The following is a 27,961-nucleotide window of genomic DNA, read 5'->3' on the forward strand; positions in this document are numbered from 1 at the left end:
GAAGTAGTTTATTTAGCAAACTGAGAATAAAGTGGACAGTAAGCGGTTAACAGTAGTGTATTTGCAACTAAAAGGTGCAAGATGTGAATGTGAATATTAAACCAAATAACGCTTAAATTAAGCAACAGTTGCTTAATTTAAGCAACTATTAAATTTGCTTAAATTTAATTAAATTTATGCAAATTTCAAGAATTAAATTTAATTCTTGTTTGGCATATGCCAAACAAGAGAGCAACAGTCAAACACGACCAGCACTGAATTACGCTCACCCGGAAATGACGTCACAAGAACTCTGACAATCTCCACCAGGGTTGGCCAGTTTTAACTGTAACTCAGCGGCCATCCATATTTTTATTGTTAGAAATAAATGGACATTGTGGCCAAAAAAAACCCAGGTGCTCTTTGTGTGCTTTCACCTAGATCATTTCCCTAGCCTGTTTAATATCTCTGTTCATTTTATTTATTCATCCCTTCTTTCAACCCTTTACAGTCCTTACATACATATGACACTTATGTTATTACTCTGTATTATCGACTGCTCCCCCAACCCCTCTATCTAACCCCTCTTAACCCTTTAACCGCCATTTGTTGTTTTTCTTTTTAAATTGTTCTGTGCAACAGCTAAGCAAACAGATGAGAGCTGAAGGCCTCTTGTGTTGGACATACAGTGCCTTGCAAAAGTATTTGTCCTCCTTGAACTTTTTAACCTTTTGCCACATTTCAGGCTGCAAACATAAAGGTATAAAATTGTAACTCTTTGTGAAGAATCAACAAGTAGAATTAAATTGGATATTTCAAACTTGTTTAACAAATAAAAATCTGAAATATTGGGCATGCAAAATGATTCAGCCCCTTTACTTTCTGTTAGGATGAGTGGAAGGATCCCAAAGCAGAGACTGAAGCCGAGGGCAGGTTGACAATTTATTCCTCAGGAACAAAAACGAACTCAGACAGAATGCTGAATTCAGGGAGCTAGACGGATAAACAGGACAGGTGCTAAGAGCTACTGAATAGTAATAATCCGGCAGGGAGAAAGAGAAAGGTGCAGGCTTTTAAAGACATGGTGATGAGATGAGAATCAGGTATGCAGTGTAGAGAGGCACCTGGGAAAAGGTCAGCCACGCCCCCCTGCTCCACACTGATCATAACAGTGCCCCCCCCTCAAGAGACGCCACCTGGCGGCCGACCAGGCCTGTCAGGATGACGGGCATAAAAGTCTTCAAGGAGAGCAGGGGCCAGGATAAAGGAGCAGGGAACCCAGGAGCACTCCTCCGGGCCATAACCCTCCCAGTCAACGAGATACTGCAGGCCGCGACCCCGTTGCCGGACATCCAGAAGGCAGCAAACAGGAAACGCCGGATGATTCTCCACCACCAGGGCGGGAGGAGGGGGCTCGGCCAGAGGGCTGAGAACACCGCAGGAGACAGGCTTCAGGAGAGACACATGGAAGGACAGGTGGATGCGCAGGGAGGCAGGCAACTTCAGACGGACCACAGAAGGCTTGATGACCCGGTCGATCTCAAAAGGGCCGATGAACCTCGGAGAGAACTTCCTGGACTCACATTTCAGGGGAATGTCACGTGTGGAAAGCCAAACCTTCTGTACAGGGCTATAGTCCAGGGCTGGGACCCTGTGGCGGTCTGCCAGAGCACGGTTCCGTGAGGCAGTGCGTGGAGGGGGAGGGCTGCCCGGACCTCGTGCCAAACACGACGAGCCCTCCGGAGATTATCCGGGATGGAGGGCACGGCCACCGCTCTCTCCTGAGAGGGTAAGAGGGGAGGCTGATAACCGTAGGATGTCATGAACGGAGACAGACCTGTGGCAGGGCAGACCAAGGAATTATGCGAGTACTCAACCCAGGGAAGATGAGTTGACCAGGATGCAGGGTGACTAGCTGCAACACAGTGCAAAGCTGCCTCCAGGTCCTGGTAAGCCCGCTCAGTCTGGCCGTTGGTCTGGGGGTGGTATCCTGACGACAGGCTAGTTGCTGCTCCAATGGCCCGACTGAAGGCGTTCCACACCCTGGAAGTGAACTGGGGGCCTCTGTCTGACACAATGTCCTGGGGCAGCCCATGTAGCCAGAACACAGGACCAGGAGGTTGGCTGTCTCGAAGGCAGATGGGAGCTTGGAAAGCGTCACAAAATGGACGGACTTGGAAAAACGGTCGACTATGGTCAAGACCGTTGTGTTGCCCTTAGAAGTTGGGAGCCCAGTGACGAAATCCACAGCTATGTGGGACCAGGGTCAATGAGGAATTGAGAGTGGTCGCAGAATTCCAGCTAGTGCGCTATGGGAAACCTGGCCACGAGCACAGACAGAGCAGTCCCGTGTGTCAGCAGACATGGAGGGCCACCAGAAGCACTGTTTAAGCAAGGTCAAGGTCCGGTGTATCCCAGGATGGAAAGCCACCTTGGAGTTGTGACCCCACTGCAGCACGGAGGAACGGGCAGGTGGGGCAACAAACAGGAGACCTGAGGGACATTCAGGAGGAGAGGGAAGGTTTTCCAGAGCCCTCGAAACCTCATGCTCCACCTCCCAGAAGGTTGCACCAACCACACAGGAACATGGTAGGAGGTATCCTTAGGAGTGTTGCTGGAGGCTGGCAGCTCAAATTGTCTGGACAGGGCATCAGGCTTCTGGTTGCGAGATCCTGGGCGGTATGTGAGAGTGAATTGAAACCGTCCCAGGAAAAGGGACCACAGAGCTTGACGGGGATTCAGTCTGCGGGCAGAACGAAGGTAAGACAAGTTCTTATGATCAGTCCATACCAAGAAAGGTTGAGATGTTCCCTCCAGCCAATGGCGCCATTCCTTCAAGGCCAGCACGACTGCCAACAACTCACAATTTCCCACGTCGTAATTCCTCTTAGCAGGAGACAGCTGCCGGGAGAAGAAGGCGCAGGGATGCATCTTCTGATCAGAGGGTGAACGCTGTGAGAGCACTGCCCCAACTCCAGACTCTGAGTGTCATCCACTTTCACCATGAACTGAGCTGTGGGGTCAGGCTGGGACAACACAGGGGCAGAGCAAAACAGATTGTTTAGCTTCACAAAAGCTGCATCAGCAACTGAGGACCAGGATAAGTGTTCCCTGACAGAGGTCAGCTTGGTCAGGGGAGAGGCCACGGAGCTGTAGTTCCTGATAAACCTCCTATAGAAGTTAGCAAACCCCAAAAACCTTTGCAGCTGCTTCCTACTAGTAGGTGTAGGCCAATCTGCAACCGCTTTGATCTTGGCAGGATCTGGTTTGAGTTGGCCCTTCTTGATCACAAACCCAAGAAAACTGACTGTAGATGCATGAATAATGTATTGCGTCAGAACAATTTTTGCCAACAAAAAAAGGATTTAAATGTATTTTTTAAAAGACTATCAACATTTTTATCTACAGAAGACAGTAGATTAATAAATGGTCATTAACTCGTATTAATTAGATTTTAACTCTCGTTAACTCTCCCTTTAAATCTCGTAAATTACAAGAAAAACGTCATAGATTGACGAGGAAAAAACACCAAAGTTTTCCGTTTATCGGAGCCTAGTTTGAAGATGAAATATGTGGAGCCTTTTGTGAAGCTTTATTTCTGGAAATGTTTTAAAAAAAAGAGATTCTGAACCTTTTGATGACTCAAAATCAGATTATTGTCAGTGGAGCTGTCTTTCTGGGGTTCAGTGTCGGTAAAGCGGAGTTTATGTAAAATAAGGGTTCAGAAACAAGTTTGGGTGTAGAGGACCGCTGCAGCCTTTATTCTCCTTTTCATTCACATAACCTGAAGTTCATTTGTCACATTACGTCATGAACCTGTCATCCAAACACCAATGCAGAGGTAAACAGTGTTACATACGCCCCCTCCTCCAGATGAAACGTCCCGTTTCAACATAAAACAATAAAGAGGAATGAAAATAGTCTGTTGTATTAGCACTAGAACGTTGAAAATGACAAAAAAAAGTGCTGCTCCTCAGACGGAAGCATCACACAGACGTAGAAATCTTGTCTTTCATAGAGGAAGAAAGGATTGAAGTGGACATCTGCAGGGACACCGATGTCTTCATCAACGGCTGCAGAGATCCTGCAAACCACCCATCAATAAATAAAACGTTAATAAATCATAAATCAAACAAATGAGCTTCCAAACATTTGGAACGTTATCAATAAACATTCAGCTCACCTGATCAACTACGTTTAGTCGGTCTGCTTTGCTGCTGCGTGGCGTTCACTTTAATCTCGTAAATTTATGAGTTTTTTCTTGTAAATCTACTACTTAAAGTCTTGTAATTTTACTTTTTTATGTATTTGGTGGCCCTAAAACGTGTAATGACGTCATATCCTCCGTTTAAAATCCGAATTGCTTTTAAGATCCAGGGCACTACATTGTGTTTTAGTTGTTAGGGATTAGGGTGGGAATTCGGACACAGCCATGTTCTACTTTATCCTGCAACTTTATACTTAGTGTAACATGTGTGTGATTCAAGCTCATGTGTGTTTGATTTAAGCTTGAGTGTTTTGGTACATTGGTACCTTTAAGGCACATTAAAGCTTGTAAATCAGTGATGGAGGCAGTTCTTGTTCAATGCATTTTTTATTACAAAAAATAAAATAAAATATTTCCACAATAATTTAAATTATTCATTAACATAAAAATGTCTGAACATTTTTTGTATCAAAACGTAGCCCTCATATATTTAAACACTTCTCGCAGAAATGACGTTTTAAAAATAAAAAAGAAAAAGCGATAATTTTCGTAAAGTTATAACTGCATTTCCCACAATGCCTTACATTTTGTATTTGGGTTTTTATTGGTCTTTTTTTAAGGCGAACCCAGTGTTCCGTCTCTGTGTGTGGCTGTTTCTTCCTGTCAATCAACCAAACCCATTTGTTGACCAATCAGAGTTGGTTTTACCCTACTGGGCGGGACTTTGACCCATCAGGTTTGTTTCCTGGTCGCGGCTAGCAACCCGCCGTCTGGAACTTTGTGTGTCTGTTTTCCCCGGTTCTCGGTCGGTTTCCAGCGGCGGGCTGTTAGACATGTTTCCGAGAGGGAAGCCGCATCGAGTCTGAAGCAGGCGGGACCGTCGGCACAGCGCTGGCCCGGCTGCTCGGCGCTTCTCGGGGGTTGCAGTCTGGCCTCTAACCGCGGCCGTGAACCAACTTCATCCTCGCGCCGAGTGTTTATTTTAAGAAGATGGCGGTGAGGAGGACACTGTGAACTAAATGACTGTCAGAAACATCGCCTCCATCTGTAATATGGTGAGTTCCTCTCTGCCTTCAGCTGGGATGTCAGAACGGCGCTGGGTTGATTTGTCACAGAGATTGATTGACAGGTGAGGTGCAACTGACAGCTCGTTGGTGATTGCATAATAATGCGATGCTGCTGCTACAGGGAGCCCGGACATCCTACTCCTCACTAATCTGTGCTCGTGTTGCGTTCAGGGACAGGGCAGAGTGGGGAATAACAGAGCTGCGTTACTGCCAGTAGTATTTGCTTTAGTTAGACAGGACGCTGATGTCCAAACTAGTCTGCAACCATGTAGCCATGCAGCCATGCAGCCAAGCAGGCATGCGTTGACGTGTATCGCTGCATGACTTTGTAAATCCTGTTCTCCAAAAACCCCCGGCCTTCAGGCTCTGAAACTAGCCATAAGAGTCTGGTTGATGTCTGAAGTTCTTGGCTGGATTTCACCACCAAACCCCAGAGTTCCATTCAAATTCACAGTATTGACCCAAATAGATTCCGTTATTGCAGATTTTTCAACTGAACATCTAAATGTTCGTTAGTTTGCCTAATGAGGAAAGTCCTCATAACTGGTGATTCAAACAAGGCAAAGGTGGAAGAAGCATTGAAGACATTCATTGCACAAGTAGTAACAATTATTATAAACGTATTATAAACGTCTGGCAGAAAAAGTGAAAGCTGGTAGGGATGTGTGAACAGAGGCCTTAAATACCAAGAAACTGTTTTAAAAGGAAAGTGATCCATTTGTTTTACGAGTTCATTTGCATCGTGCAAAGCCTCAGTCACATCCACCCAGGGTTGCAGACTTCTGCGTTGTCGCGGAGGGTTGTAGACAGGTGTGGCTGCATCTTAAGGGGAGCACAGGTGTGCCTCACAGTTCTCTTTAAGTTTATCTGGTCACCTCAAGGGGCATCATGAAAGTGGAACATACCATTATATTTCCTCCCCCTGTTTAGCACATGCTAACTCACCGAGTTCATCTGAAATGTGTTTGGGACAAATGAATTGGTCATAGTGTTCATTATGACCTGTTGCCCACAGCACACCTTTTTGAAAAAAATGTGCATGAACATTTTCACTCTATGGGATCACAGAATGATCTACGACCTCGATATCCCGTGGGCCTCCTTAATTGTTCATTTTTTGCTTGCAGAAAGCCCATGTCCTCTCCCAAAGACAGTTGTGACTAATGCACAAGTTATGATTGGGAATTGACTTTTTTGATAACCAGTGCCATTCTTCATGCAAGAAATGTTTCAAACTGGAAGTATGAAATCCCACAGATCCTGAAACCGTCATCTTATTGTCTCTTTATGTGTCAATGGAATCCATGTCAGTAGATTTGTGCATAAATATGTCCTCCCCCTGTTTAACACATGCTAACTCACTGAGTTCATCTGAAATGCGTCTGAAACCCCAGCCAGCACCTTTGTGTCTGTAATGCACAGAGCTCTGTTGTGATGGGGTGGGGGGGTGCATTGTTCATTTACCATGCGCTCTTCTTCACATCACAGACACGGAGCACAAAAAACAGACTTGTTGTTTCACTGGTTTTGTTTGCATGGATGCTTCAGCATGACTGTGGGGTGTACTCTCTTGAATGAGGATCATTCAGGCGTACATGAGTTATTAGAACTTTCTTTAATCCGTCGTTCATTTACATTCTTTGCTCAGACCTCACGACTTTCCAATCACATGTTCTCTTCCCGTCACTCTATCTGAACTCCCCCTAGCGCTCACAAACAAAGCAAACATCTCAGGACCCCTTAGCTGTCCAAAACTGCCTGAATCTTAATATCCCTGTGCTTTACATTCCTAAATCACATTAGGTCACATGTGCATCTCTGCAGGTGGTAGGTCAGATGGAAATGCTTTTGGTTTTGTTGTCTCCTGCATCCACCTTTCATATTTACGGGTTTGCAGTCTGCTACCCTTCCAAAATGTTAAGTGGGTGGTAATTCAGAGCAGGAGACAACAAGCCCAAATTCCAAAATGACTTTAAAGGCCTATGTCATAGTGAACAATTTCCTTGTATATAATGATATATTACCTTTGGACATTTAAAAATAAAAGAGTTATTTTCCCGAGTGTTTGTCCTAAGTGGAAGTAAAACGACCTAATCTCCGAAGCATCACCTTTTGGTTCTTTTTGGGGGCGCCGCCCATTTCATGACATCATCCTAGAGTCGGGCTCAGCAGTGTGTCGGCGTTTCACCCACGAAAACAAACAACATTCACACTTTTGCAAAGATGGATGTGCATATTGTGCATAAAAACTAAAAGCTTTTTGGCTGACCACCGCTAGCTCTGTGTAGAAAGTGGGCGTGTCTGTTAGCCCGGGGGCGGAGCTGGCAGCACAGACTCTTCCTCATTTTGTAACATCACAATGTGAGAATCTACTGGTTTTCATGGATTGGAAGGGGCTGGTGCTGAGAAAGCAGGGTTTTAGAGGAAACCTCAGAACTAGATCAAATATACCACTTTGGGGTTTCTCTTCGTGAGGAATGAACATATTAACACACTTAAAAGCTCAAAAATAGACTTAGCATAAGAAAGACCCTTTAATGGTTTTAGATCTATAGTTTGGTTTTGCCATAACTGGATGCCCACTTACAGTTTACAGACCTTCAAATGCCCTGCAGCATTTCAAAGTGGAATTCCACAAAGAGCTCTTCACATTGTGCTTTGACAGACTGAAATCTTAGAAGGAGCAGTGGCTCAGGTGGTAGAGCAGGTCGTCCAACGATCAAAGGGTCGGCGGTTCGATCCCTGCTCCCCCCAGCCAGCTGTCGTTGTGTCCTCAAGTGTGGCTCCACTGGTGTGTGAATGTGTATGAATGTCCCGGTGATGGTCAGAGGGGCCGTAGGCACAAACTGGCAGCCACGCCTCCAGTCTGCCCCAGGACAGCTGAGGTTACATTAGAGCAGTGTTTTTCAACCTTTTCTGAGCCACGGCACACTTTAACCTTAAAAAAAATCCCGCGGCACACCAGCATCCAAAAAAAAAAAAAAAAAAAAGGAGAAACTCAAAGTCTGTATTGATCTACAGTCCCTCCACAATCTCACATGCATTTTTGAGATAATTGTTACAGAAAAAGCTGGAAACTGCAGCTGTTTTTTTTCTAAAAGATGCAATAAAAGTTAAGTTAGAAGATTTAAAAACAGTTTGATGTGTGTTCGTTGGTTTCAAGACGTTTAACAACAGATCTCCTTGTGCGCTGTCACTCTCACAACCCAATGCATCATGGGAGATGTAGTGCATAAAACGGCCGAAGATCGCTTTTCGGAGCTTCATTGTTTTGTTCACTTGTTCCACGGTCTGATACCGGATTCGGTGGAAAGCTACACCGCTAAAGACGAGCTTTAGCTGGTATTTCTGTTAGAACTGAGCGACTTTACGAACTAAATCGGGACAAGGAAGTGAAGACTTTAAGGACTTCTGATTGGTCAGACTGATGACATGTGATTAAGCCCCCCAAGAATGATTGGTGGAGACAGTTAAAGGGACGGGACTTTTCCTTACACACTTATAGCTGCAGGTAAATCGCGGTACCGTGATACTTATCAAAATGTCTTTAATAAAATTAAATAAACACTAAGAAAAAGTAATTTTAAGATCTTTCATATTCCTAACTCCTCAGTGTTTTATCAGGACCTGTTTGGATGAACTCAGAGCTGAAATCCTGGAGATGGAAAATGTTTTTAGATCAGTGAATGAGGGCAATTTCCCACGGCACACTTGACCATCTCCCGCTGCACACTAGTGTGCTGCGGCACACTGGTTGAAAAACACTGCATTAGAAGTTACTAGGGGTGTAAAGATACACGTAGTTGAACCGAACCGCTTTGGTACAGCAGTTTCGATTCGGTTCACTTCTGTACCGTTTCGGTTCGTTTTTTTTCTTTTTTCCCGCATAAGCATTGTAACGACCCAGCTGCTTTATCACTCGTAGTGGGGAAACGAGAGCCGAGCTGCTGATTAATTAACTGCTAAGACTGCCCCCCCCCCCCCATACTTTACACGCCCTCAAACTGTCTCAGAGAGAGAGTAGACAGAGAAATAGATGCTCCATCTCCTTTCCGGCATTAAACCCGTTTATAAAGAACACACAAACAGCTTAACAACATGAACCTGACTTCTCCTCACAGCTGTCTCAGTGATGGTGAAGCAGTCAACACACAAGATTTCACATTTCCCATGAGTCTTAGTGGCTATAGGCGGGGCTAACCCCCAGGTCACCACTGTATTAACTTTGCACCGAGGCAGAAGTAATGTTAGCCGTGAGTTTCCTCCCAGACGCTTTTAGTTGACGGACAGTAAGCGTGTCAACATATGACTAATGCAGACGCCAGGCCAGAGATGAGGACCCCCCCATCTCCTTACACTCTCCTGTGTGGGGGGGAACTTTGGCTTTGTTGTCAGCATCCATGAAGGAAAAAGACAATTGGATAAGTGGAATGCTGTGTGTTGACATTGTTACACAAAGATAGTGTATGCCACAGTAACAAATCTAATGTGTTAACAAACTTAAAACGGCATCAACGACTGGAACAATCGGGTCAAAAAAAAAGTTTTTGGTTCCTGGCAGCTAATAGTTTTTCTTAATTTATATAGCAGATTATCTACACAGGTCAATTTTATTTATTGTTATGTAAAACCAATAAATGCATTTTGTAAGTAATTTTTTTTCTGCCCTAGTTTTTTGTACTGAAAATAGATAGATAGATAAATCTTTATTAATCTCCCAAGGGAGAAATTAAGGTGTCTGGCAGCAAAACACACAATAAATAACAATAAAATAATAGTTTATAAAATAGCAGTTCATATCAGGCAGATTTGTTAAACAGCAGGACTGAACCGAACCGAGCCCCATGAAACTCTGAACCGAACCCAATTGAGATTTTAGCGTATCGTTACACCCCTAGTTACCATCACCAAGTATGAATGAGAAGTGAGTGAATAATGGACACATTAAAAGCACTTTGAGCAAGAAGAAACAGCTCAACAAAGCTGCACTTCATCTGGGAAAGGTTTGAGCCCTGACAAGTGAAGACATTAATGTTTCATCCCAGGCAGCTATCAGGAGATAAAAACTCCGGACCTTTCACATTTCTACATCCATTCACCATGTATCTGTGCGCTGCTCTGATGGGATTTGTAAAGTTATCGAGCGCTCTGAAGTTTAGTCCCAAAAGTGTCCTCTTTTGTATCTGCATAGTTTTGCAAAGGGCTTTGTGTGACTGCTGCAGCTGTACTGTGTGACTGTTCCTCATTTGCATATTCATTTGGGTTCACATGCTGCTCTGAGTCTAAAGCTGCATAAACAGAGCTGTGAGTGACACCTTCCTGATGAGTCTCCTGCTCTCTTCCCTCAGGGCACCAATGCCTCCGCTCTGGAGAAAGACATCGGCCCGGAGCAATTCCCAATCAATGAGCACTACTTTGGATTGGTCAATGTGAGTAATAATAATAATAATAATAATGGATTGGATCTATCTGCGCTTTTCAAGTACCACTGAACACTGCTGCCCTCACAACAGTCATCAGTGTGGGACAACACGGGTGTCACCTTTCAAACCAAAATGCTGCAGGACAGCGCTGAGTCATCATGTTCTCTTCCAGGCAGGTGCTGTTTAGTCAGAGCATGTTTGTCTTCTCTGGAAATAACCGGATAGTAGTTTCTGAAGCCTTTTTCCTCCTTTCCTGCACATTTAAGGATCCACTCTGATGAAAATGGTGTTTCAACATGTTTTAGTGGCATTTTTTTGATGACACGTATAAAGAAAATTAAGATTAAAATTGCATTTAGGAATATTTCTTTATTCAACTCATTGTGAATCAGGACCAGCCGTTAGAAAAAGAGTTTATTTGGGACGTCTGCGCCGGTCTCAAGCTCTCTGCTCCAGTCCATTCTGATCGTCCGCTGTCAGACATGAACGTCTTTGTTTTCCTGGTCTGAGCTGGAATCTGGATCAGAACTGGACGGATGGACAGATCTGATATTGCTGCCATTTTTGCTACACCGGTAATGTTAGGTTGGGGATGTGAGGGGTTGTCAAATATCAGCAGAGCATGTAAACAAAATAATTATGGGAAGTGGGGAAGGCTTACTCCGCCCACAGCTCAGACGTGAATTTCATATGAACTGGCGCTCTGCAGAAACTAAATGGCGAATACTTATATAGCGCCTTTCTTCCTACAAGGAAAAGGGCTTTACAGTCACACACACATTCACACACTGGTGGCGGCTCCGCTGCCAAACACAGGCGCCCGCCTACCACCAGAGGCAAGGTGGGGTTCAGTGTCTTGCCCAAGGACACTTCGACTCATGGGCGTGCAAGGCGGGAATCGAACCTGCAATCTTATGATCATGGGTCGACCACCCTACCGCTGCACCACGGCCGCCCCAATCTTAGGATTGGAGCGGCCTTAGGAAACAACACAGGTTTTTTTAAATTTTGGTTAAAAATGGCATAATCATAGTCAGGGTTTTGACTGTTTCTTTACCAAAGAGAAGAACCACACAGAAAACAAACATTTTTGTTAGACTCCTGCAGAAGGAGAAGCTCGTCTGTCACAGATCACATGATCACATGATCACATGAGAGTGGGTCATTCAATCAGGGAGAACGGAAACATCATGTCTTGTACAATCAGCACTTTTCACATCGGTGTTTTCTCACTAAAGACAGAACTGAGACTCAATCATACTAGAGTGATAACTCCATGTGTGAACAAATGATAACTGTATTAACAATTATAGTTAAAAGACAACTGGGAACGCTTTGAAAACAGATCAAAAGATGATCGGAATGAGACCTTAAGTGATATTTTTCAAAAATTAGAAGTCATGCATTCACTTAAACTGTTTTTCTCTTCATTTGTCTTCTTCACTCCTAAACTCACAAAATTGCTGCACAAAAGGAGGTGCAAAAGATAAGGAGTTACTTGACCTCCGACCTTTTCAACCCTTTAACACCAGTGATGTTGCCGGCAACATCTGAATAACTCATGCTCTTTGACATACCGCAAATATTTGAGTGTTTACACATCAACGGGAATCGGCTGATTTGGACGTGAACAAAAGTGGCTTTTCATATCGACTTTCTACCAAAATGCAACATTTACCTAACAAATGATTGCATAACGGCACAAAGCTGCTTTCTCCGTGACAGAATCTACTTGAGTTCGGTTAAGTGTGTTAAGACTAAGAGTAGAGGAGTTGTAATAGTCAAAAGAATGTCAACACTGGAGCCAAATATGAGGTGCCGTGTAGGACATTATTCAGAATTAGCATTCACATACACATGTGAAATCTCTCACACACACTAGTGAAATGCTCTCACACACACTACTGAAAATGCTCTCACATACACTAATGAAAATGCTCTCACACACACTATCCAAAATCCTCTCACATACACATGTGAAAATTTCAATAGAAACGGAAGGCATTTCAGTAGAAACAAGGTTTTTTTTTTTACTTTATTGTTAGAAACGAAGTTGCTCGACTGAAGGCATTTCAGTGGAAATGAACCTGTGTCCGAATTCCTGCCCTGATCCCTAACTACTAAAACCCTATATAGTGCAGAACTATATAGAACTATATTTAAATGCAATTGAATTTAAAAGCAATTCAGACACCCGTGCTCAGTACTTTTTTCTTTTGGGTGTTGTTCATAACGCGCTTGACACGGAAACAAAGTGGCGCATTACCGCCACCACCTGGTCTGGAGGCGAACTACTCCTATTTAACGCGGAGAATGACACTTATTTGTCAGAGTAAAAACATAATAAATATGAACATTTTACAAAGACTATTTATGAATCTGCTGTGTTCTGATCATGGAAAACGTGACTGATTTATAAATAATTAAATTACAAACACTTTGGTGTTGATTTAATGTATTTGTTCATAAATAAACCCCCAAGTTATTTTTTCATGCCAATATTTATTTTGTTTTTGTGCCGCTGAACGATTAACGGGCTCTTGCAAGGAGGCATTTTTTTCTGTAGTTTTCTTACACCTTACTGAAAATGGCTTTGAAAATGAATCTGTCCGTGTTCCTGGCAATAATTCAACCGTTTTTCGTGAGATCAAACTGAAAACGAGCAGATATGCAGCATCACAGGACGGCAAGGACAAGCAGACATCTCAGAAGATTTCCTCTGGATGCCCTGACCAGACAGAATAACTTGTGAGTTAAACTTAAAGCTTTTTTTTTAGTTAAACCTAAACTTTAACTTAAACTTTGTTACTAATCATGCTCAAGGTTACACAGTCTGCTGGGTAAGAGTTTAACATTCTTTTTCAAGTGAGTTGTGTAGTCCAATTACATGAAACACTTGTGAGTTCAAAGTTTAGAATTTTTTATTCAGAGTCAAACCATATCACTTGTTTTAAACAAAAACAAAACAAAAACTTTCATTTTTAAAAGTTTAAATGAAAATCCAAAAACCCAGCCAAATAAAAACCACGAGATTTTCCAGAATTAATAAATACTTCATAATCTAAAATGTAAGACATCAAAATAAATAGAAACATTAAAAAAATGTGATTTAATTTCCTCAATGAAATAATTAATGTTGCATTTTCCAGGGTCTTCCACGTCTCTACTGCTTTACCAACACAAAGGTGTCTGTCCTGGCCCTTTACGCTGACGGTCAGTCCGACACAAGACTGGATTTTCGGTTGACCCGCAGGACCATCGAGCATCTGGGTCGATGGTCCTGAAGCATCAGCTTCGGGTTCCTCACACTCTGGGGGGTCACAGGAGACTGACGTCCTGGTGTTTCTTTTCTGGCTGCCGTGTGGCACATCTTACAGTGTGGTAGCCAGAGTCTTTGACATGACACGGTCCACCGTGAGCGATGTTGTCCACAGGACGGCAGACCGCATCTTCCAGCTGATGAGCAGGGTCACCCAGCTTCCCAGTGGGAATGAACTACCATAAGTCGCCTCTGGATTTTAGCAGCTCGCTTGGTCTTTCTCCTTCCAAAGGGTCACAAGGAGCATTGATGGCTGCCACATAAGAATAAAGGCCCTAAAAGATAATGCAGCTTGTTATTTTAACAGGAAGCTTTTTTATTCCATTAAAATGCATGCTGTATGTGACTTTAATGCCAAATTTATAGATATTTTTGTTGAGAATCCAGGATCAATCCATGATTCACGGGTTCTACGTAAAAGCCCAATTTATGTAAATCAAACAAACCCACCTGAAGGATCCTTTTGGGTGATGGTGGGTATCCCTGCATTGCACATCCCATCATGCTGCTGACACCCTACAGGGAACCCATGAGGAATGCCATTGAGGCAGTTACAACCAGAACCACTCCAGAACACGCTCTGTTGTGAAGAGAGCATTTGGCATGATAAAGATGAGGAGTAGAGCAATATTTCTGAGGGCACTGGAAGTAAAACCAACCTTTGCAATGAAAATCATTGCCTACAGTTCAATTCTGCACATTCTGTGCATCAGCAAAGGCGACTGCTTAGCCACAGATGTTGAGCCACAGCCGGACAACACCAGGAACATGCAGGACGAGCAGAGTCACGTCCGTCTGCAAGGACAAATCTTTGCTTTCCTTTCCACACATGACTCTAGAAGACCAGGATTATTGTTAACATGTATAAAAATAAATATTAACATATAAAACGAAATTCTAAATATGTACATCTGATATTTATATGAAAATCCTTTTAAGATTGTTAAAAATAGCTCAGATTTAAATAATACATGTAAATTATTCATTTTTGTTCATACATTTATTAAACAAATTGGAAAAACAATGGCTGCATTACACTTTAGAACAATAATTTCAACTCAAGTAAACTTAACAGACTCTCCTGTCGCTGTTCCTCCCTTCTAGCCCTTTCCTCCTCTCTCTTCTGGGTCTTTAACATAAACCTTTAACCCAGTACGACAACGATTAACCGTTTATTAAAATGAAGTCAAATCTGATCATATGTCTCTACCCATCTGGCACGAGCTAGCTTGAAAACAAACAGGCTATCTTTCTCCATCTGCAAATGGATCGGATTTTCCTCATCCTCGTCTGTCCCTACATATATGAACACATTTAAAACATGTGTTAATAACTTGTGACTACGGTTAGAAGTCACTGCTTTTTGATGTAATATCTAGCGTTTGTTTTTAGCCTTCGGCGCTAATTCGCGTTAGCTTTAGCATTACTGAAATTGATGAGCTTCAAAACAATCTAGGTTGTTGATTGAGGAATATAACATATTAAACACATCATCTTAAGTATTTACAAATATATTTTACAACAGATACTGGATATTTTTTAATATACTTACACGTTTCGGTGGTTTTCCTTGCGCAACCGGCTGCCATTTTCGAATGATTCAGACGAATGATTATCTCGCGATAATCAGCCAACATCCGTTTCTACTGAAATGCCTTCCGTTTCTGTCGAAAATTTCAGTAGTGTGTGTGAGAGGATTTCAGTAGTGTGTGTGAGAGGATTTCAGTAGTGTGTGTGAGAGGATTTCAGTAGTGTGTGTGAGAGGATTTCAGTAGTGTGTGTGAGAGCATTTCAGTAGTGTGTGTGAGAGCATTTCAGTAGTGTGTGTGAGAGCATTTCACATGTGTATGTGAGAGATTTGACATGTGTATGTGAGAGATTTCACATGTGTATGTGAATGAATACATTTTCAGTTGTATGTATACAAGCATTTCACTAGTGTGTGTGAGAGATTTCACATGTGTATGTGAATGCTAATTCTGAATAATGTCCTACACGGCACCTCATAGCCAAAGCTGTGGTGTTAAAGACTCTCCATCTGACCTGGAATCGTGACCTCATATTAAAAAAGCAGAAATGTCGTTTTTCTTTATCATCTTCGGTGTGATGCCTACAGATTCATTCTTCTGCGTTCTGTTTGCTGGGGCTCAGAAAAGTAGGTATTTTTATAAAGTAACTGGTGTGCCCTTGTCCTCCTCAGTTTGGAAACACGTGTTACTGTAACTCCGTGCTGCAGGCGCTCTACTTCTGCCGGCCTTTCCGGGAGAACGTGCTGGCCTACAAAGCTCAGCAGAAGAAGAAGGAGAACCTGCTCACGTGTCTGGCCGACCTCTTCCACTCCATTGCCACACAGAAGAAGAAGGTGGGCGTCATTCCACCCAAGAAGTTCATCTCCCGACTGCGGAAGGAGAACGGTGAGAGGGCAACGTCCACGCTCTTCTCCACGAAATTCCTCTTCTGCTTTGGTGGAACTTTCAAGGTCTCAGTTTGGCTGGACGTGAGAAACTCCAGGGAAAACTGGGAAGCAGGTTGACATTCCCATTAGAAGTCTGAACACTCTTCTTCAGTGGTGAAGAGTCTTTTAGATCCAAATACTCTGATTACTGCAGATCTGAATTCAACTCACAATTTTAAGTAAACTTATAGAGAAAAGTGTTGCTAATCAACTACATGAGATTTTAAATGCAGCAAAACATTTTAGAAAAATAACAGTCTGGTTTTAGGACAAACCACAGAACAGAGACGTCTCTTTTAAAGATCGTTATACCGCGGTCTGGGTGAATACTCATTGGCTGCTGGGTGTGCACTAAACAGTGATAATCCACAGTGATAGTGTACACCTAAAAAAGTAGTTCCGGTCACCTAGCTTAAATGTTTTGTATCACTTGTTTAAAACAACCTTTATCTTCATCATTTGGACAAAAACAAGCGGTAAGAGGTGAACTTTCTCTCTGAACTGATGCTTTATTTAACACATCATGACCATCAGCACAGATACTTTCCTTTGCCGCAGCTGTTGAGGTCGGTACAGGCTCCGCCCGTTGTCATGTTACCATGACAATGTGCCACACAACGTCATAAATAGTCCGCTTTTTGTGGAAAAAAGCGATCTAAACTGACAAAACAACAAGAAGAAAATACTAAAAACTAAATCTTCATTTCTTTTGTGAGTGACCATAGTGTACCGTAAGCAGGTTAATGACCTTTGAAGTCTGCAGTATCAGCATCAACATACTTTGCAGAAGCAACCGTTCTCTGGCTTCCACCGCATACGTTTATTTTCTGATGATGCACATTATCCCTTACTTTATGATATTAGAAACAAATTAGACTCACAGAAACTTTCTGTTCTGGTGCTGCTGGATCTTAGATACAGTTGATTGGACAGACGTAGGAGTCTAGTGGGCCTCTCTGGAAATGTTCATAAGTGGTTTTATTCTTACCTTACAGACCAACACTTTTATGTAAGTATGGATACATGGTCTTCAGGAATCCATGAATTAAGTTGTGGGGTTCCCCAACGGGTCGAATTTGGTTCTACACTGTTTAACTTTTATATGTTTCCTATTGGTGATGTCATCAGGAGACACGGCATTGACTTTCACAGCTATGCTGATGATACACAACTTTACAATGCTGTATCTCCTGATGACCTTGAACCTATTAACACTCTAGTCGTGAAAGGCAGAAAACTTCCTACAGCTCAACCAGGACAAAACTTTTAATCATTGGTCCTGAAGACGAGAGAGAGATGATTTTACCCAAACTTAGGAATTTTAAAGACCTAAACTTATGGTGAGCCTTCGTTCTGCCATTATGGTCCTCGCCTGTGGAACAGCCTGCCGGAGAGCCTCAGGGGCTGTCCGACAAAGCAGGGGTCTCAAACTCGCGGCCCGCGGGCTATTTGCGGCCCCCAAGACGATATTTGGAGGCCCCCACCTTAATATGAAAGTGTAATGTTAGTGCGTCCCGCCAGTTTTTTATGAATGACAGTATTTCAGTGTTGTGTGCGGAGCTGACAAACCAACCAATAACAGTATAGTATATGACTCTTGGGGGCGTGACATTGACCAGGCTTGAAAGCAGGAGAACATTTAGGGAAACCTGACAGCCCCCCCCCCCCCCCCCTCCCCGGACCAGGAGGAGTTCCTTACTTTCCTTTTTATTTTAATGTTTTGTAACGTATGTAGCCTATTTCTTAACAATAGGTTTTTTAATGGATTTCAATGGATCACTTTAAACTACAAGAACTGTCTGGACACCGTTTCCCACAATGCATTTATTTGCAGTCATCAGGGCGGCTCACAGTCAGCGCAGTACCAAATTTGCAGCTGCGTTAGCTTAGGTTGCCGCCTTTTTGCTCGCACCCCTTTCTCGTGATATTTTTGTGACGTGACGTTGGAGCAAAAACAAAAACATACTTTGGACACCAGGTGATCAGCGCAGCGTTGCGGCCACCTGGGTGATGTCAAACACACTTATTGTGCATCTTGGCTGCACGTATGATGTGTTGCCAACATGAATTTCCACCAGTTTTTGAGTCTTTCTTTGATCTCAGGTATCTGTAACGCTTGTTCTGATCTCCAATGAATGGCGCCCGTTCTTTAACTAACCAGAGTTTGAATTCAACTATGAATATAGGAGTGGCTGACTGGCTACTCCTAAATAACCTGTGACCAGGGTTTGAATGTGCGAAAAGTCATAAGAAAGAAAATCAACAGATTGTTACTGAATTTTGTTTCTCTTACTGATTTGTTTTAAGCAAACCTAAAAAAACGTTCATCATAGATTTAAAATAAGGAGCACATACTTGTGTGAAAAGTTCTTCTCTACCTTGAACTTCAAGAAGTCCAAGTACAGGTCCAGAACTTTCTGACAGGCATCTTCAAGCCATACTGAGGCTCTCAGCTGCTTCCTCTCAGCTGGAGCAGAGGAAGCAGCCAAGTGTCCAGCAGGAAGAAGTAGGCAAGTGCTCAGAAGAACCCATTGATTGAGGTTGAAGAACTGTAAAATGTAAGTTTTCTTTTGTGTTTAGTAGTTATAATTTCACAGTGCTAACTGAACTGTTAATAAGGACATTTACACTTTTTTTAACTCTTTATTTTTGTTTTCTCATCACAACATGAAACAAACATAACAATTCCCTGAAACAAGTTTGACCATAAGTCCACATTCAATATAGTGTAAAGCAGGTAAAACAAAGAAATTTAAAAAAAAATGCATTAACGCTAGATGCGACAAGCAGTTCAGTTAAACATATATTCATACAACCACAGTCAAAGGTACAAGGAACAGTCACAACCCCAAATAAAATTTAAATGATGTTACATTTTTCCAATTTCCCTTTGTGTTTTTTTTTGCGACCAGAAGTAAAATTTGCATTATATATATTTGATCAGCATCAAAGTCTTTTGGAAATACACCAAGCAAATACAACAGAGTACTTAAAGGAATGTCATGTTTTACAATACTTTCAACCTCCCTCTTAATATCTTTCCAAAATTCGCAGATAACTTGGCAATCAAAGAAAATATGTGTATGATCCCCAATTTTTCCACATTGCCTCCAACATAAGGCCGTGGATGAGCCTTTGGCAAAATTAGAAATCAACAGGGGTGTGTGAAAAAAAACCTTTTTGATTTTCCAGTCAAACTCTTTCCATAGTTGGCTATTAATTCCTATATGGCTGTTGTCACGCTCCTGTCCGGAGTGAGACCGACAGGTCCAAGGCAAGACCAATAAAAGCCACTCCACAAGGTTTTTGTGAATGCTGAAAATGGCTGTTATTTTTATTTTACAGTAGGTAACCAGCAGCAATGTCCATACATGCTCTGAAACCCAAACTCCTCTCTCTCATGAACCAAAATTCACACTTTTATAAGACATGGCCCCTCCCCTGGGCCAGGTGGTTTCAGTTGAGGTTAATTGCTGATTTTTGGTCAGGCCCTACAAAAGCCTACCAAACCCAGAGATCGGGTCCTTTGACCCAGGAAGTGAAACTGAAAAAGGTAAGACACAAGTCAGCAAGACATACAAAAATACATAAACATAATACACCCAAAATAATAAAGGAATAAAAGGAGTTAACAGTGTGTATATCAGTGTGTGTTGCTATCAGGAACTTTCTAAGATGTTTTAAATGGTTGAATGTGTTCACCCACCCAACCAGCATTAGCTTAGTCCCTGAGTATACGATGTGTCTGTATGTTTGAGTTCCTTTGTGGAGTTTCAGTCAGGGGAAACTGCCACAGCTGTCCTCACACAATTTAGGACATTTAAGTTTGAAAACAAGATATAGAAAACTGAATAAACAGAAATGTATTACTGATTTATTTATTGATTGTTTTTTTTCATTTAGGTGTTTGAGTTTATTTGATCGAGAGTTTTAGAAGTACATTTTGTACAGAAAGCAGTTTATAATAGTATAGTATAGTATAGTTAATAATATCGCACATGTTCCATACAAATTTACTACCAAAGAAGGGATGTACCTGAGAAAGTCACACAACTTGTTTCCACCAGGGTCCTTGTTCATCTTATTTGTGTTCATAAAATAGAATAAGAAATCGGAGAAGATTGGAATTTTTTAAATTTCTGATTCAAACTGGCATTGGCTCTCAGACAGCGCTGAAGTTGCGGCCCAGCCTCAGCTAGACCCGGCCCTCTGTGGCCCCAAGGTAAATTGACTTTAAGGCCCCTGCAGTAAAGGTTTTTACAAAGATGCTAAAGACCCACCTTTTTAGTTTTGCTTTTAGTCTAGCTCATATGCTTATTTTTTCTATTAGTTTTAGTATATATTATGTTATGTGTTTAATTTTATTTAATGCATTTAATCATTTAACCCTCCTCCCATCCCCCCGTTGTTTTCTCATGCCAGAGTGAGCAGGTAGAAATGGAGACACCAGGTGTTCATTTCACCTGCGCTTCAGGAAACCAGTCCAAATCCAGGAGGTTCATAGTTGCTGTTTTCTTGAAAGTAATCTAAATGGAGTACTTTAATGCATCTGTAAAGCTACGTTCACATCGTTTACACCTTGGCAATGCAACCACTGTGCTAATGTGCGTAAATGCGCATTTCGGGCTTCTGTGTTCATAACTCTTGCGTTTGGGTGTAGCCATGCAAGTTTCTGCGCCCGTTTTCAGGCTTTACGCGTAAAATGCACCTGCGTTGAACACATGTTGCTATAGACGTGAACTTGGGCAGCAGAGCTGGTCCATTTTATGCAGAGATAAGGGGGACTGGATGAGAATCTTTTATTATGAAACTAGAATCAGCTTTTGGTTATTATCCTGTAGGGTTGAGCTAGCGGTTATAAACATTTCTGCTCCATGTGGACAGTGCTGCACAGACTGCTTTAAGGTCTCTACATCATCAGAATGTCCTTTTTCTCTCAGATGTTTCTAAATGGACAGCTCATGACACGTCTTCCTGTCTTTTGTCTCCGTCCAGATCTTTTTGACAATTACATGCAGCAGGATGCCCACGAGTTTCTCAATTACCTGCTGAACACGGTGGCTGACATCCTGCAGGAGGAGAAGAAGCAGGAGAAGCAGAACGGCCGTCTGAAGAACAACGGCACCCCCGTCACGTCAGAGCCAGAGATGGAGAACAAGATCGAGCCCACGTGGGTTCACGACATCTTCCAGGGCACACTGACCAATGAGACGCGCTGCCTCAACTGTGAAACGGTAGAGAACTCTCCTCAGTTGAGATTGGCAGGCAGGCCTTCCTTACAGACCCACTCAGATGAAAATAGTCTTTTTGGTGTTTTTACATGTTCTCTTAGCAGTCTCTTAATGTTAAAATGTAGGTCTAAGTATTTCTTTAATTAAATTGTTGTGAATCAGGAGCAGACAAAAACTGCAGTTGGACAAAAGCTTGTAGCGGTGACGTAGAAACTACAATCGGAGTCCCGCCAGCTTCCTGCTCTGCTTCATTCTGATCATCCACTGTCAGACCAACAGATCCATGAACGTCTTTGTCTTCCTGGTCTGAGCTGGAATCTGGATCAGAACTGGACGGACGGATGGCTCTGTTGTTTTGTTCCACCACTAATGTTAGCTAGGAGGTGTGAGGGGATGTAAGCTAGCAGGATAGAGACAAAAGGATGATGGGAAATTAGTCCGGGTTTTCTCGCGCACACAACTCAGAGGTGAATTTCTAATGAACTCCTGCAGCTCTGCAGAAACTATGTAATAGAAAACGACGTAGGTTTTGGCTAAAAACGTTAAAATCGCTGTTAAAAGACCATTAGGACGCTTTGAAAATAGATCAAAAGATGATTGGAGAGAGATTTTAAGCAACTGCCCCAGACGTCACCGTTTTTCTGTGACCGGCAGCATATCATGCATGTGTGGGCAGACTGAGTCAAGGCGCTGCATAGTCCCAGTCTCTCACAGGTGTCCTGCTCTGTGGGTCACAGGTAAGCAGTAAAGATGAAGACTTTCTGGACCTTTCCGTGGATGTGGAGCAGAACACGTCTATAACCCACTGCCTCAGGTAGTTCTGTCCCGTCACAGCAGAAATGTTCCCTCTGTTGTGACTCTGGCTGAATGGCTGAGCCTGCCTCTTCCTGCAGGGACTTCAGTAACACAGAGACTTTGTGTAGTGAATACAAATACTACTGTGAAACCTGCTGCAGCAAGCAAGAAGCACAGAAGCGGTGAGTAAAACGACTGCCACACCACACTGACACGACAAAAGCACCAAAAAATCAATTACACTCATTCTTGCAAGAACAAAGCAGAAGTTGTAGATATTTGTTGACTCTTGGATGTTTTGTTGCTGAGGAAAGAAATGTTGGAACGTAATCTCAGGAGTTCTATTTGATAGTGTTCATTTCAGCCCCTCTGTCCTTCTGCACAGGATGCGCGTGAAGAAGCTTCCCATGATCCTGGCGCTGCACCTCAAGAGGTTCAAGTACATGGAGCAGCTCCACCGCTACACCAAGCTCTCCTATCGGGTGGTGTTTCCTCTAGAGCTCCGCCTCTTCAACACATCTGGAGATGCTGTCAACTTGGATCGCATGTACGATCTTGTGGCAGTGGTGGTTCACTGTGGAAGGTAACGTTCATTCGTGAGGGTCTGAGCCTTTCAGTGGGATGTATGAATGTTTTAAGATCTGAAATCTGAGCCTTTGGTGCACATTTTCCTGTTTGTGGAGTTTGACCCTTTAACACCAAAGCTCTTCTTCCAATCTTGACATTCTTTGTACTACTGTAACTTTTGAACCATTTAGTGTCATTCCAGCGAATTCCAAAGGGGGGAAAAGCAGCTTTGCACCATTATGCAATGCATTTCAATGCAAAGCCCATATAAAAAGCCGCTGATTCACCGATCGCGTAAACAGTAGAAGACAAAGAGGGTGTGTCCTGCACGCCATAGTCACATGTAACTTCTCCCATATGGGGGTTGATAGAGAGGGTCCTAGAGAGGAGCGGCTGCATCTAAAGCGGAGCACAGCTGTTTCGCAGTTCCCTTGAGGTCCGGACGGCCACCTTAGGGGACGTCATGAAAATGGAACCAACAATATTTTTAGGGATAATGTAAGTTACACACACTTATGACGTTTGGTGTGTCCTGTACGGCGTGTGGTGTCTCTAGTCGTTAGTGAGCCGTGCATAGGATGTCCACACAAACTAACGGGGGCGGCCGTGGTGCAGCTGTAGGGCGGTCGACCCATGATCGTAGGATTGCAGGTTCGATTCCAGCCTTGCACGCCCATGAGTCGATGTCTCCCTGGGCAAGACACTGAACCCCACCTTGCCTCTGGTGGAAGGTTGGTGCCACTGTTCTGCAGCGGAGCCGCCGCCAGTGTGTGAATGGGTGGATGGGTCTGTGACTGTAAAGCGCTGTGGGCCTTGTAGGTAGAAAAGCGCTGTATAAGTATACACCATTTACCATCCACACAAACTACTCTATTGTCTAATTTGTTCATTTTTAACACCGCAAGGAGGAGATACTTACCACCTGAACAGCACTAACGGACTCCTGGCGCTGTGTGCAGGATTTTCACCTACTTCACCCATACTTACCCTTCTGGTATTTGTAGTGTTCGCTACAACCTGCCGCCCGCAACATGGACGTAGAAAAATGTGTGCAAGAACATTCTGTCTCTATGGGCTCACAGAGTGGTGTACAACTCTGATCATTTGTGCGTTCCACCTGCATGACTCGTTCAGGTTTGCCCATTTTTGCCCACAGGCAGCTTGAATCCACCTTTAAGGACAGATGGGACTAAGGCCTAACACAGATAAAGAGGGCCTCAAGGAGAACAGGAGGGTCCAAAACAACAGATTTCTTTCAAAATAACTGTTACTGCTTTGAATATCTATTAGAAGATCCAGAAACCCGGAAATTTCCATCCCAACTGCAAGAGGAGCAGATGCCTCCACTGATTGGCTCTACATTTCCCAGAATTTCTATGTTCTTCTCTTAAGCAAGATATGCTGCTCAGACGTACAAGTGTGATGACCAGTCAGCACCAAGGCTGTTTGTGGATCATTTCTCTTTATTCTCTGGAGAAATGGCATGCAGCTCCGTCCAAGTCTGTTCACTGACTGCACATGACTGCATGTGAGAGGTGGGGTCACTGTGTGTTTCTGTTTGTGCAGTGGCCCCAACAGAGGTCATTACATCACCATAGTGAAGAGCCACGGCTTCTGGCTGCTGTTTGACGATGACATTGTAGAGGTGGGTCACTGAGCCAGTCTGCTCAGCCTTTTTGGACTCGTGTGTTGTTCTGTCGGTGTCTTGACTAAACCCCTCTCTCTTCCCCGGCTGCAGAAAATCGACGCCCAGGCCATCGAGGAGTTTTACGGCCTTACCTCAGACATTTCCAAGAACTCTGAGTCCGGGTACATTCTCTTCTACCAGTCCAGGGAGTGATGGATCAGGGACACGGCAGTAGAAGCAACAGGAAAAGAAGCCCCTTCTCTGTTCTCGTCCCGCCCCCTCATCTCTGCCACATGTGTGCCAATCCTCCTCCCCCACTCCGTTTTACCTGCTGTGTCTCTGTGATCGGACTCTTGTCCTCTTGGTGACCTGCATCTGGACCGCACTTTACCACAAAAGCAAAAATGTTCAAGCGACCCTGCAGACAGGATTTTTTTGAAGGACCCCCAGAGCTGCAGGGTCAGAAACGGCTATTTAGCAGTTTGTGTAGAAACCTTTCCACCATGGCGGTTCCTTTGGTCCTGTCCTTTTGCCTCTGAGGTTGGAGACAAACACAGTGTGATGAAGACAGCAGTTGGACTTTTTTAAAGGGTTTGAAGCTATGTCTGATGATCTTCACAGCAAACTAACAGGTCCAAACTGTAGGACTTCAAAACTTGAGTTTGGTCAGAAGTAATCTGAATTGTTGCACTGCTGAGGTGAGAAACTCAGCCTTAATAACACTACAGTAGAAATCACCACAGAAAAATCATCAATTGACTTAATTTTTGTTTTTGTTATCTCTTTCATATGAAAACTTCTATTTATTGACCTGAAGATATTTATTTGTTTTGTTTTTAATGGTGGCTGCTGGGAAAATGAAGGTGTGTGTGAAAGAACCTCCTGAAGGAAGAACTTTAAGATGAAGAAGTCAAAGGAGTGATGCAGAAATGTAAAGTGCAAAAAGAGATTTACTTGAACTTCATGGCAGACAGTAGGAGCCTGGAATATTTGATGTTTTCTGGCATACGTTTCCCTGTTGATTTTACATTTCAGGCCTGGAAGATGTTCGGTAGAAAAGGGGAGTCAGTGATTTAGTTAGAGGTGGGTCATGTTGCTGTTTGGTCCTACAGTGGGAGACCTTCTGCAGAGCTTCCTGCACTTTGACCCGCCCGTCCCTGCATGGTTGTGATAGTATTCTCTAATGCTGGTAAAAGCTTGTGTTCTGAAGTTTTCAATTATTGTAGCCTGAAGGAAATGAGGGGCACCATCTTCCTGAGCACGTGTGTTAGCTTCAGGCGCTCTGGTTCCCTCCTGCAGTCTGTAAACATCTTTTTCAGTTTTTCCGCATAATCGGCAGAATGCCGCGCAGCAGCATTTGTAATCGGCAGGCGGCATCTGCAACAGAGATTTTAAGAAAAAGTTCAAATTAAAGGATTTTTGGACATCGGTCAGTGACCGTCCGGTGACAGGCGGGTGTCAGAAAGGCAGCAGTGCGATGACTGACTGATAAAAGGGTCTCCAAGGTCCCCCAAATTATCCGATGTTCGTCCAATTTCAGACTGTCACCCTCCAGCCCGTCCTGCCGTCCCACGGCCGCCGTCCCATTGTGAGAAATCGTACGGTAGCAGTGCGGGCACTTGACGGGGGATGTTGACATGGGCCCAACGATGACCGGACATCAATCTGGCTGCTTTCTTTATACTACTGGGCTACCGGGCGGCGTGATCTGGACGGCCGCTGGCCGGAGACAGTAATGCATCGTCCAATCGGAGCTGCTGCCAGCCGCCATCGCCCTGTGCCCGCCGATTACGTATTGACGCCATCCCTGCCTGACTGCCACTGTCTACATTCATGCCCCCCCCAACAATTAAAAAAATCAAAAGGGGGGGGTAGCTCATCTTGAAGATTCTGCCGATGTCTCCCCATTGTGCAGTGGCAGCTATCTTCATGACCGTAGCATAAGGGGAGTCTGTCAGTCGGTGTGAGCCCGCTGTCACCCAAAGACACATGGGAAGGCCCCAGCAACCTCCATGTCATCAGAACAGAGTGGGTGGAGATGATGGGTGGAGCAAATCCATTTGCTCCTTCAAGGGAGATGTATTGAATTGTGATGACATAGTGAGCTGGAAACACTAGCCTTTCATTTGGACACATCTTCACTATAGGTTGGTATCAACAACATGAAGCCAAAACATGAAATATCTCAGGTTCATGCTGTCTGCAAAGAAATGAAAGAACATTTCAAAAAAACTTTGTGTTTTTGTTTTTCTTCTCAGTCTTATCCTTTCATTTTAAGGTCAAAGGAGTTTAGTTAATGCTAATGTGTGATGCTTTAGAGCAGATCATGATGAGCCCACACAGCTGCCTGCTCTTTGGATCGACACCAGTGGTGCAAAAGGCAGAGAACCTTTTCTTTCTCTAAAGACATTTGTGGATTTATATGTCGGTTCTTGAGGTTTGAAATTCCTCTGTTGTCTGCGTGCAGAAAGTCTCAGTCTATAACATATCGTCCTCTTTTTACTCTCCAAAGTCTTCATGTTGTTACTTTTAAGTGTCCATTGAAAACTGTGCAGCGGTTTCCTGTTGATTTGACTGTAACCACGTTTGACAAACACTGAGGTCTAACAGCATCACTCTAGAACTAGAAAATCCAGCTTCCAATATGTCTGTTTTGCTGCACATCAGAGGAAATGTCTGTTGATAAGTGTGATGCAGTCCTGTGTGAGAGCGTGCGACATACAAGCAGAGCTGTTTGAAACAAACCTCTGTGTTTGAGGCTGAGGCTTTGGTGCCAAAATGACCCTGCAACTGTCTTTAGCACAACATTGCTGTCTTAGTCGAGTTCCAGCAGTGCTCATACGATGCAGAAGCCTCTGCTGCAAATCCCAGTGTATTTTTCTAAAGTGAAGATGCTACAAAAAAATTCCAGTTTCATTACTGATGAAGAAGAACTGTGCTTTTTCCAACAACGACCACCGCGTTACGGGCTGTTTTGGGGAGCCTTACGAGAAGAAAAGAACCTTCAGACACGCAGATCTTCCACTCGCACTTATGCACTCGCCTCATCATCGAGGCGCCCTGGAACCAGGCTGGACCCGACCCGGTCTCTGACGGACAGGAGATGACTGCATTTGCCAGTTTACTGCACTTTACTAGTGATGAGTGGACACTTTAACATGCTAAACCACATTTAACCTATTTACACAGTCTCTTCTACTCAATAAATTAGTGATCTGCTAACTTAATGGACTGATTTCATTTCTTTTTTTATGATGGGAGAGATTCTTCATGAAGATATTTCTGCTGATT

General features: G+C 43.4%; 1 protein-coding gene across 1 annotated transcript; it reads left to right on the forward strand.

Moving 5' to 3' along the window:
• The first annotated feature begins 4,899 nt into the window (after positions 1-4,899).
• Positions 4,900-27,897, forward strand: usp46 (ubiquitin specific peptidase 46). Its single transcript, XM_004067567.4, has 9 exons — positions 4,900-5,241; positions 10,602-10,682; positions 16,196-16,409; positions 21,446-21,684; positions 22,419-22,495; positions 22,575-22,658; positions 22,862-23,059; positions 24,610-24,688; positions 24,782-27,897. Exons 1-9 carry the CDS (start codon positions 5,206-5,208, stop codon positions 24,881-24,883), a joined length of 1,110 nt encoding a protein of 369 aa, XP_004067615.1. The 5' UTR covers positions 4,900-5,205; the 3' UTR covers positions 24,884-27,897.
• The last annotated feature ends 64 nt before the right edge of the window (positions 27,898-27,961 follow it).

The sequence above is a fragment of the Oryzias latipes genome, chromosome 4, assembly GCF_002234675.1.
Source record: "Oryzias latipes chromosome 4, ASM223467v1".
Taxonomy (NCBI): Eukaryota; Metazoa; Chordata; class Actinopteri; order Beloniformes; family Adrianichthyidae; genus Oryzias; species Oryzias latipes.

Bases quoted from the DNA above. Each gene is read 5' to 3' on its own strand.
- usp46 (XM_004067567.4), top strand. From the start codon at position 5,206: ATGACTGTCAGAAACATCGCCTCCATCTGTAATATG. The intron at 10,683-16,195 runs GTGAGTAATAAT...TGTCCTCCTCAG, and splicing joins ACTACTTTGGATTGGTCAAT to TTTGGAAACACGTGTTACTG. The intron at 24,689-24,781 runs GTGGGTCACTGA...CCCCGGCTGCAG, and splicing joins TTGACGATGACATTGTAGAG to AAAATCGACGCCCAGGCCAT.